An 11691-nucleotide genomic window follows, 5' to 3' on the forward strand; every position below is an offset into this window, starting at 1 on the left:
AAGTACAAACACGCTAAATAGCCGTGGCTCGCCTTCACACGCTAACATGAGATAGCACCTTTGAAACACGCACACGTCCACATCACTGCGGTGACCCGCCCCTCTCACCCCCACCCCCACCCCCACCCCATCCAAGTGAAATGACCTTTAGTAAAGGCCATGCTGCCTTTTGATTGGATGTGCCAAAGAGAGAAGCAAGATGGCCGCTGTACTATGAAGTACGCCTGGTGTGACGTGACGTGCAGCTTCATTCTGGCACACTTCCTGTTTTGAAAAGGAACAAAGTGCATACTAGCCAGACAGCATGTGCCCACCGGGTGGCGTTCCCACCAGCTTCCTGTCCAGCTTGGGTTGGTTAAGTGCTAACACGTTGGCGTGCACGTCACCATGGCGACCGGGGCGTACCCTCGTGCTGCACTCAGACGGTAGAGGAGCGGGTCCAGCTAATTTCACTGGTGACATAAATGTTAGCGCTAGCGTACAGTACAACAACGATGATTAACGCTTCTTTCAAATGTGTGCAACGGCGCCACCTGCTTTGGCTTTTTTTGGTGTCCAGCAAAACATCTACTGGACATTTTCAAGTCTTCATCAAAGCCGGGAAGCGTTGGCGCTCACTTCCTGTTTGCCGCAGTGAATACAGAGGAAGAGAGGTGTGGCCCGTGATGGGGGAGGGCGGAGCTCGGGTCAGGAGGAGGTCTTGTTGGCGTAAAAGTCTCTGCAGGTCTGGCAGCAGCGTTGGTACCAGCGCATGTCTTGGCACAGGTTCTTCTCGCGGATCACGCGGCAGTAAACCGTCCACTGGTCACCCGTGCACTTGTAGGTGAGGGCAGCTGGGGGGCGGGGCAAAGAAACAGGAAGTCAGCATCACAGCTCCCGTGATGAGTTCTTCCTCCACTTTGGACTCACCCAGGCGGGGGGAGGTGATGGTGTTGACGTTGATCTTCTGCTTGCAGGCTCCCTGGTCACACGGTCGGTAGGTGGGCGGCCTCAGTGGCACGGGGCATTCGTTACCATGGCGACCCGTCACTTTGTGCATACACTGGACCACCCGGGACTGCAGGCCCCTCCCACAGCTGGACGAGCACTGGTTGGGAGGTGAAGACTTATTTCCAACCAACAAAGCTACTGCTGGTGATGTCCTGTTTGAGTAGTAGTAGCAGCACCCCCTGCTGGCTGCACTTATAACTACACTTCCAGAGGCCAGCCCATGGACGTACTGATGACTGATTCCTGTTGGTGTTGCTTTCAAAGTCAAAGTCAAGTCGTCCTACCTTGGACCAGTCGCCAGTCTTCCACTCGTAGCACTTGGAGTGGTCCTCACAGGCCTCCTCCTGGGTGGGCTGGGACAGGGGGTCGCAGCGGCCCCTCGGGTTGGTACACGTCACGGTGCGTGTGCGTACGCCCGGTCCGCATCCTGACGAGCACTGAAGGAAGTGACGCAAGCACGTGAACACGCGACGGACAGGCGCCGGCTGTCGATCACACGTGGGACGCCCACCTGAGACCACTCGGACGCCTCCCACACGCTGAGGCAGAGGCGGCCCTCGCAGCCCTGCAGGAGGGGCGGACGCCCCCCTTGGCAGTGGACCTCGGCGGTCCGGGTCAGAGAACCGTTCTGCTGTTGGTGCACACAAAGAACCTCACGGTGCTGGATGCCCGTACCACACGTGACGGAGCAGGACCCCCACTCACCCGCCACCCACCTGAAGAGAGCCTCTTTGACGTTTGGTGCCAATTTGGAGATGGAGGATTTTTCCTAAAAACGTCCTGCAGTTGTGTGCGTGTGTGTTTGTGTGTGTGCGTGTGTGTGTGCGTGCGCGTCACCTGTACTGGCAGGGCTGAGAGTTGCAGGTTCTGACTTGAGGCGGAGGACGGTTCTCAGGCTGACAGTAGGAATCATTGACCACCTCCATGGACTTGTTAGCCATCCTCATGCAGGACACCACCGTCCTCCTCTCCCCTAAACACACAATGACCACCAGAGGGCCCCATCAGGGGGTCATGACAACAGCACCATCCCACCCAGTGCTGCAGTAAAGTTCTGAAGAGGGTGGAGACTGGTTAAAAATGTGGGTGGGGGGGGGGGGGTCACCTCCTCCACAGTGCACTGTACAGTCGTTCCAGCTGCTGTGTGTCCAGATGTAAAGATGTTCTGGTTCCTTGTTGTCCTCACTGGTCTTGTCCTGGGATGTGTTCAGGGACACCGTGTACTCATAGTGAATTCCGTAACTGTGGTCATGGAAGAGCAGCACCTGCCTCACACACACACACACACACACACACCCCCAATTAGGAAGTAGGAAAGGAGCCGTGAAGAAGCGTCATTAGTGGACGTGAACAAAGCATCATGTCATGAGACATGCATGGAAGACTTACTAATGCATGAACAAGAAGGCATGAGAAGCAGACAGGTCACGTGACCAGGCACATGTTGTTTACCATGAGGTGGAGGGGGGTGTTGGTGGGTCCCTTGGCGGACATCTTCTCCCACAATCCCCTCCTGACGTAGCGCACGGTGGTCCCGGCCAGCTCAAACTCTCCTGGGAGTTCAATCTTCCAGTCGCTGTTGATGGACTTCTTGCTGGCGTCCCTCAGGGCTGAAATCAACAACACGCGCATCAATATTCAGCAATAAACGGCAAACGCCGACCTCCTTGAACACACCATCGGGTACTATACTATACTGCATGAAGGTACGTTTTGATGATGTGACTGAGCGCTAATGTGCTAATATGCTAATGTGCTCCTACCGGTGGATGGTGGGTGTGTATTCAGTTTGGGCTTTTAATTTGATGTTGCTCCTGTCTTACTCTTCACAACACATAATAAATATGTTAGATTGTTATGATCTACGACTGCCCACTCATTAACATCCTTAACCAGTCATGATGTGCTATATAGTATGTATATATATATATATCACTATATTGACACTTACACTTCTATGGTACACATTATGGCATTGGATGCTCATATCAACGAGTACTTCCGTACGGGACAAAAAAATAAAAATTAATAAATATTATTTTTTTATTATTAATTAAAAAGAAACTTAAACTATATTAGGAAAGCAGGAAGTGAACAAATGTAAGCGTTAGTGATTGTAAAAGTACCAGATGGAGGGGTAGGATTTAATAAGCTTTGCTTCTTCCTACTCCTTTTGGACATGTGGAACTGGGAACTGATTATGGGATGCACTCAATTGGAATCTGATGCATGTTCAAATGAAATTAAACCATTACCATTAACGGTCACACACAAGTGTAAAAAGAAGTGAAGCGCTTGTGTAATAGCTCTAATAACGATAAAGTTTCATACAAGAAGACAAAAGAATTACCCAGAAAGCTGTGGGAAGGTTTGTCCTCCACAACTTTGATCCTTCGTGCTCCAGCAGGTATAATCACCGCCTCCACGTAGCCTGACACACACACACACACACACACACACACACACACACACACACACACACACACACTAAGTTTAATAAGTAACATTCTTCATTATTCATTTTTCACTGTCAAATGATAGGAATTTTTGTCATTATGACATGAGGATATGAAAAGTTAATAAAAATGAAATGAGGATATGAAATCTTTATCATGAAAAAGGAAGTGAGCACATGCATTAAAGACAACTTATTAAGAGTTCATTAATTCATTGCCAAGTACACACACACACACACGACGTGCACAACACACCCATTCCTTGTGTATGGTTGAAGTCTCCTCTCACGATGGTGCACGAGCGTCCATCGCCGTTACAAACGCCGCAGCGGTCCTCTTTGGCCAAAGACCCGATGATGCCGTCACAGCCGATTTTCTACCGCAAGACAACTCTTACTTCGTTACGTACATCTGCTACTTCCTTTCACCACATACTTCCAACTCTCACTAGCTCGTTACAATGGAGGCGTTGGATGGCGTTGGCTATGGCGATGACCTTTCCACTAAAGATGGCCCCCCCCCTTTCTCATTTCTGTCTTTTGCATGCTTGTCACACTGAAACGTTTCGGATCATCAAAGAAATTGAAATGTTGGTCAACTGATTGACACCAGGTGTGATGTTCCTCATACCATCTTCTTCGCCGCCGCCGCTAGCGTCGTTCATACCTGACACCTGCCATTGACACACAGATCGGCCTCGTAGGGTCCGCACGGCGTCCCGTCCATCACTCTGTCGCTCATCAGAATGGGAACATCCCGGCCCACTGGACTGCAGAACAACATGCACGGCTTCTCTGCACGCACGCATGAGCACGAGCACACGCACAAACACACACACACACACGTAAACTCAACTGCAGGACGTCACGGGGCTTGGCGTCCACGTGAGTGTGCATGTCACCATCGTTGATGATGGCCGTCAGCATGGCGCTCTTCTTTTTGCTAGCATGGCGGTCATACGACAAACACTGCAGGTCTCTGAAGCTCGGTGCCCCCTTGGGGCAGGGAGGACCCTCACAGGCTTTGTGCTCCACGCTGGCCTTCTGACACTGCTGACCTCCTGGACCCGGCCTGCACACGCGCACACACACACACACACACACACATCTGCTTGACCAATGAAAGCCCAGCAGTGCTTCACGTATGACACACGTGCACACAAAGGCGGGACATACGGAGGGTTGTCACACTTCCTCTGTCTGAAGCGGACTCCGGTAGCACAGGTCCGGCTGCACATGCTCCACTGGCTCCATGGACTCCAGTCGCCATCCACGTGCTGAGGGATGGGGGTCTTACTCACACACTCCCCCGCCCTGCACCACTGACACACACGCACACACACACACACACGGTCATCAGGCCGCTCGTCACCATAGACTCTCCCCAGGGTGCACAGGACACCTTGTCAGGTCCACACTCAGTTCCGTCCAAGGGAGGGTCCAGTTTAGTCTTACAGGACGTGTCCCCCTCCACCAGACACCACAGGCCAGCGCACATCAGATGCTGGAAAACAAGTCACGTGTCGCCATGACGACCACCGGACCACATGAGGTGAAGAGGCGAGGACAGGGCGAGCGGTACCTCCATGTCGGAGCAGAAGGTGGCGTTGGTTCCAAAGAGGATCTGGCACTGTTCGTCCACACTGTAGTGCATCCCGGGAAGCTTGGGGGGCAGGCGGACCTGGTAGCGCCCCCTGGGGTCCGTGTGCAGCAGACATGCGCTAGATTTGGACCTGATGACATCACATGCTATTGATCAACATGGACGGGAAGAGCTCCTGGTCATGTGATGTGGTACCAGTGGAACCGGCACACTTATTGATTATTATGGGACTTCCCACAGTACAACGGCGGCATCAGTACACCAATCCATGCGAGGTACTTTCTGCAGTTTAGTCAAAGTGTTGCTGCTGCGACTGCATTCATAGCTCAATGCGATAAAGACAATAGTGTTAATATGTCAATTAATTAACACCGTGTTGATAAGCCAATGAGTTAGTGGTATAATAGGAAAACATGCTAACATGCTAATGACTTCTACAGTGTAAGCGAGTTAGCGTTTGTACTGTATAAACTAGTTGCAGCGTTGATATGTAAATGAGATAGACGGCATGATCGATAGCACGTTAGCATAATAGCGCGTTAATATGTCAATTAAGTTAGTTATGTACGTGTTTCTATGTAAATGACGGCTGCATCAATATGTAAATGAGTTGGCTGTTACCAGTTAGACTAGAATACTTGAATATGCAAATGAGTTAGCAAAAGCTGCATCAGTATGTAAATGAGTGACGACAGCAGCGTTCACGTCTGAGTCAGAGACTGTGTGTTAATATGCAAATGAGTCTGAGACGACCATGTCAACATGCAAATGAGCTACGCTAACGCTAACGTCACCTGAGGAAGGTCTCCAGGTCATCGCGACTGCAGGACGACCACGAGAGGTCGCTGGGGTTCCTCCCCTTCACCCATTCGCCAGACATGATGTAGGCGTGGCCGGTGCAAGGGGCGTGGTCATCATCGTGGCTCATCCCCATGCTGGAGAGCATGCGCCATTAGTGAGGGGCGGAGCCACAGCAAAGGCACGCACTCACCCGCACACACGCATTCTAAACTAAAAACAACTAACGAAGGATGTCAAACGATGTCAGAGTGAGCCCTGAGCCGAAGATAAGTCATGTGACCTGTCAGCACGTAACGCTTGGGTGCCATTTTGCTGGCTGCCAGATAATGATGTCATCATTGTTGGAGCTTAATGATGATGTCATTACTCTGGCTTCTTACACATGCCTGACGTGTGTTTAGCAAATGTAGCTCTTATGTAACACACACGCACGCATGCACACACACACGCACACACACACACAGAAAACAATCCAAAGGCGGACTTACTTGTGTCCCAGCTCGTGAGCGATGGTGAAGGCCAGGTTGAGTCCGTTGTCCTCGGCCAACACACACTTCCTCTTGGCGCTGCAAGCTCCGCCCAGGTAGGCGATACCTGCCACACACGTTCAGGTGAGTCAGGTGATCGCACACGTTAGAAGACAACATAAGGAGACTTGCTGGAGATGAACGTTGTAGATGATGTAGATGAGGTCATCGTGTCTCCAAGGCCAAACAAGTCTTGTTTTTGGATCAAAACACAACACGTAGTGTTGGGGGGGGGGGGGGGGGGGGGGTCTCACACATGCTTTCACACTTTACTGTTATGCACACAGAGTGTGTGTGCTGTCATTGTGCTGCGGGATTAACACGTTACACGCGCACAACTGACATGACATCATCCACACTGTGTGTGTGTGTGTGTGTGTGTGTGTGTGTGTGTTACATAGCTGCTGCCTTTGTCAAAAGGATTCTGTCTGTCCAAGTAGTTTAGCGCTGCTGTAAGCTAGAGCTAATGACCCAGCTAGCGTGAAGGCGTGTCCAGTCCAGGTCCATGATGGCATCCCGCTGCCCGCCTTAGACGTTTATGCTTATGGAGTCCGAGGACAAATTCGCCCACTGAGGTGAAAATCAGAGTAGAAACGAGTCTTGCAATTTGCTTCCTGGTGTTCCAAAAAGGGGAACGTCCTTCACTTTTACTGGGCTTCGTTCAAAGACGACTCGTGAGGAATTGAATCCAGTAGCGGCGACTTGTCTGTCTTGCTGTTTGTTGACATGTTAGGAATCTTTTTGGATGTTTAAATACGGCAGCTGGGAAAATAAAATCAAGCCAAAACGCTCATTCTGTGAGGGCCTTTCCCATCTCCCAGCATGTCCTAAAGGAAATGTTGCGTGTTCCAAAAGAGCGGAGGAGACAAATAAGCGACAAACGTGCTAAAAAGGAGGACAGCAGAGGGCCAAATGTTGTGCAGCTGTCCCAGCCCGAGTGTGGCTCCGTTCCCGCTAATTGGTGCCATGTCCCGTCAGACATTCCTCGTCTTTCTTACGCACGGCGCATGGAGGAATGTACACATCCTAAAATCCTGCATGGACAAACACAGACCTTTCTGGATCATTTGGGCCAACACACACATTCCACACTTGTCCACGCCAGGCGGTTCTGAAAGCCAAAGCCAGAATATCCCGGCCAAGAAGTCCGGTTGGAAGGTTCTGGAATGTTCTTCCCTGTGTCTCCTCAGACACAACAACCACCAAGAATCAATGAAAGCACTTGGACGTTCAGCGGCTTGGACCTCGGATCAAGGTGATGGGGAAGATAACAGGAAATAGACGTACCCACAGTGTCGCACGGCTCCTCCTTGTGGACGCAGAAGTCTGTCCTGAAACACGACAACAACACGCAGATGAAAGCTGACCTGTTACTGCTGCTTTTAGGCTAAACAAGACTTTCTCACACACAACTAAGAAAATGAGAGTTAGTTGGAGCCCCCGGCTTGGTTTTACGGTCGTTAAATGTGACGAAAAACACTTTCTAAAGCTTTCATGATGGCCACAGTTTAACCCTGGAACAGACATGATTATCCAAGTGTCAACAAACATGGAGGTCGAGCCGCAGGACGGCGCTCCCAGATCTTCAACTGGACACCGAAGGCAGGAACAACAGCGAATATTCATGAGTGACCATGTGACCAACGAGGTGTTGTTGTGTGAAGCTGGCGAGAACATCAGAGGAGGAAGAGGAGTTCTCACTGACGTGTGACAACAGTCATCCTGCTGCGCACACACACACACACACACACACACACACACACACACACACCATCTGCATGTGAACGTGCCAGGACAACCCACCTGGTGACCAGCACTGCCGTGTCCACAGGGGGGACGTCATCAGCCGGAAGGTGGTTGGTTCCCAGGTAGCGTGGACCTCCAAACTCCTGATGCTGCCAGTGGCAGAAGCTCTCCAGGGAACGCTCACCATGGTGGCCCACCTTCAGCTTCTCCTGGGGGGGGGGGCACAGACGGCTCATTAGGAAGGAAGGTTCTGATGGTTATTCCACATTTACTTTTAAACACCATCTGCTCAGAAGGTCAGAGGTGAGACTCACGGGGCGGCTGTGAAGCAGAACGAGCTTGGTGACCCGGATGTTGATCCTGACACCCAGACTCTGGTGCTGGAACATGTTGTACACCTGACCACAACGCAGATACAGCTCATGTGGGCGTCACGGTCGCGTCGGGTCACCGGCTGCCACCCTCACCCACCGGCTGCCACCCTCACCCACCGGCTGCCACCCTCACCATGTTCATGACGGTCAACAGGAACCTCTGGGCGGCCTCGGCGCCGTGGTAGCGGACCATGTCCGCGTCGGCCACCACCAGCGTCTCGACGGTGTACGCTTCCTGCAGCCTGATGATGTTCCTCTTCCCACGACCTTCCTGGCCACCCTTTGACCTCCTCTTTCCTGCAAAACCACACATGACCTCCTCAGCTGTGGCCATGCATCAAGCAGAGCGCATGCCAAGATGGCCGACAGCGACCGACGCTCATCAAATGTGGCCACTGCATTAGGAGCGCCGGGCTGTCAGGTGCGTGACGAATATGCTAATGAGGTGTCCAATATCCTCCGGCGCGTTCCTAAAGAGCTCAGTTGTTCCAGAAGCCTCTTAGCGACGTGACCCACTTCCCTCCGAGTCTGACGACGCCGTTTCTCCTCAGGAAGTCAAGCTCGCAGCACGCCGGCCAACACTAACAGCCCAAAGAAAAGACAACAAAAGACACTTTCTCTTCCTCTCTGCTACTTGCTGATACTCCTGCTCGCCTCCTATGCTAGCAAAAGGCCCGCCTACTTCCCAACAGCTCCGCCCACCTTTCCGGATAAAAAAATAAATGAACATGCAGCATCTAAACTGGATTATTTGTTGCTAACTTATGCTACGGAAGTCAAAGCCTCGCTTGCTATGGCGTAGTTTCGATGCTAAGCGGCTAGCATAAAGGAACCAAAGGTGAGTAAGAAGTTCCACTCCAAAGCAGGAGGGGGCAGCATGCCAACTGTGGATCATGCAGCACATCGCTCTTTCAAACTCTTTACGTTTGCTTAACCGCCAGACAAATGGACACATTTAGAATGAGCCCACGCTCACGTACTGTCTCTTTAAGTCCATCTGAGCATCAGCTCAGGAGGTTAAAGGTCAAAACAAAAATCCTGTTCACTTTTGAACACAGCCACAGAGGAACACAACCTACACACACACACACACACACACACACACATCTCAGCATCTGACCCACTTGTGAACATGTGGAAAGCATTAGAGTGTGTGTGTGTGTGTGTGTGTGTGGTTATGTAACTTGGAAGGGGTCAAGCTGCTCCACTTAATGAGCGTGCACACAGACACGCACAGACACGCACAGACACACGCACAGACACGCACAGACACGCACAGACACGCACAGACACACGCACAGACACACGCACAGACACGCACAGACACGCACAGACACGCACAGACACACACAGACACACACAGACACACACAGACACACGCAGTGTGTGTCTGGGTGTCTTCTCTATTAAGATCACACAGCACTTTGACATGTTTAAGAAAGTAAACGCTAACATCTGCTGCAACAGCGCCGACATAAACGTGCACACTTGCCAGCGCACGAGACCACCAGACCACCAGACCACCAGACCACCAGACCACCTCCAGGGGTCACTGTCATTAGCCAAAGTTGAGATTGCATCATCATGTTGCCGCATATCCACAATTATCATCACTGGGGAGTTATTACAGTCCACTTGCATCGGGATGAAAATGCGTCTGGAGTGGAAGACAGGATGATGTTCCGATCCAAGTCAGACGTGGACCGTTTGCCTTTGGCAGCGAGCTAACGAGCTAGCTAAGAGAGCCAAATGATGGAATAACATGGAGAATAAAGCGTACAGGAAGTAGGTGTTTAGTGGCGGTGCTGGTCCAGGCGGACCACATGACTCTCACACATCAACAACGGTACGACGCAACGTCATGGACCACGTAGCGGTGCAATGAGCCTGCCAGACCACAAGTTGGCGACATAAACGTTTTCTATCTTTTGCAATCCTGACAACATGCTACGGAAGTGCTATGATCGTCATCTTGCACCGCCTGGACATCACGTGACCTCACGCCGTCACTCACCCGGGGCTGTGCCGCAGCGTTCGGACCTCTGAGCATCCTGGGCCGAGCGGCGCCGTCGCATCAGCTGGTGTTTGAGACCCGAAAAAGACTCGGATGGACCCTTACGGACCCCCAGAGGACGGATGAAGAGAACGTCCTCCCCCATGTGGATCAGACCTGTCTGAAACACACACGCACAAGGAGGGTCATTGAATGCATCAACGTGCTATGCTGTGTGATGCATTGAGGAACACTCAGGAAATGTTGAGACACGCAACACGAGGAACCGTGACCGGCGGAAGAAGAAGATAAAGGTTTACCAGGCCTCCACAGGTGCTGAGTGACACCAGAGATTCAGGGTGGTCTTGCACGGAACCGGAGTAAAGGCAGAGCTGGTCCCGGTCCAGTCGGCTGAGCGCCGGACTCCGCCCCCCTCGCCTGTCCTCCACCAGCAGGGGGGCCGACACCAGGCCGCCGTCCCGGGTCACGTTCAACCGGAGTTTCCTTCCGAACGCTGGCAGCGACACCATCAGGTGGTCCGGGTCAGCAGGTTGGTGGAGGGGCAGCAGCATCGGAACCACCTCATCCGCGTCCACGTCAGACTGGGCTAGGGAATGAAAGACACGTCTTTCACGCCGCTAAACATGGACGTGAACGCGCACTCGGCGGTTCTGTAGGACTTTGATCGGAACACAAAAGTTTGTTCGGTTCTTACCGGCGAGTTCGACGAGGAGCAGCGCGAGGAGCAGAAGGCGCACGACATAGCGATTCTGCATGACGAACCTAGGAACCGGACAAAGGCCGGAACCGAGACCGGGACCGGGACTGGGACCAGGACGAGGAGGTTTGGTGGGGAATCACCGCCACACTTTTCCAAAACTTTTCTTAAGTGGCTCGAGCTGCTGAAGACACGCCCACGTGGGCCAGCTCCACCTCTTCCGGCTTCTGATTGGTCCACTGCAACATTGACCAGTGGAGAATTCCGCCTCTCATTAGACGGCGTAGCTGTCAATCACCGGGTGGGGGTGAAACCTTACACGTGGTCTCAAGTGGAGCTAAAAGTGGCTTTAAATCTGAAGAACTAACAATTGATATTTTTTTAGTACATATAAACAATATTTCAAATCTTTGTTTACTAGCTCATTTGTCTGACTGGAACACAGCAAACATACTGTATTTTATTTACATACTGTTTTTATTGT

At 51.8% G+C, this 11691-nt stretch overlaps 1 protein-coding gene across 1 annotated transcript; it reads right to left on the reverse strand.

Annotated features, from left to right (window-relative positions):
* Window positions 1-130: 130 nt before the first annotated feature.
* adamts17 (ADAM metallopeptidase with thrombospondin type 1 motif, 17) lies at window positions 131-11623 on the reverse strand. The gene is made up of 23 exons (XM_058088683.2): window positions 11205-11623; window positions 10810-11096; window positions 10511-10670; window positions 8630-8793; window positions 8437-8520; window positions 8180-8331; window positions 7664-7707; window positions 6338-6443; window positions 5843-5983; window positions 5028-5178; window positions 4848-4949; window positions 4622-4767; window positions 4348-4517; window positions 4113-4240; window positions 3702-3822; window positions 3341-3421; window positions 2443-2600; window positions 2096-2255; window positions 1828-1963; window positions 1502-1706; window positions 1275-1427; window positions 910-1087; window positions 131-833 (listed from the first exon to the last, which is right to left on the reverse strand). The coding sequence occupies exons 1-23, from the start codon at window positions 11263-11265 to the stop codon at window positions 688-690; spliced, it is 3234 nt and encodes a 1077-aa protein (XP_057944666.2). The 5' UTR covers window positions 11266-11623; the 3' UTR covers window positions 131-687.
* Between the last annotated feature and the right edge of the window lie 68 nt (window positions 11624-11691).

The sequence above is a fragment of the Doryrhamphus excisus genome, linkage group LG13, assembly GCF_037039965.1.
Source record: "Doryrhamphus excisus strain RoL-2023G ecotype Guam linkage group LG13, RoL_Dexc_Guam_v1.1, whole genome shotgun sequence".
Classification (NCBI taxonomy): Eukaryota; Metazoa; Chordata; class Actinopteri; order Syngnathiformes; family Syngnathidae; genus Doryrhamphus; species Doryrhamphus excisus.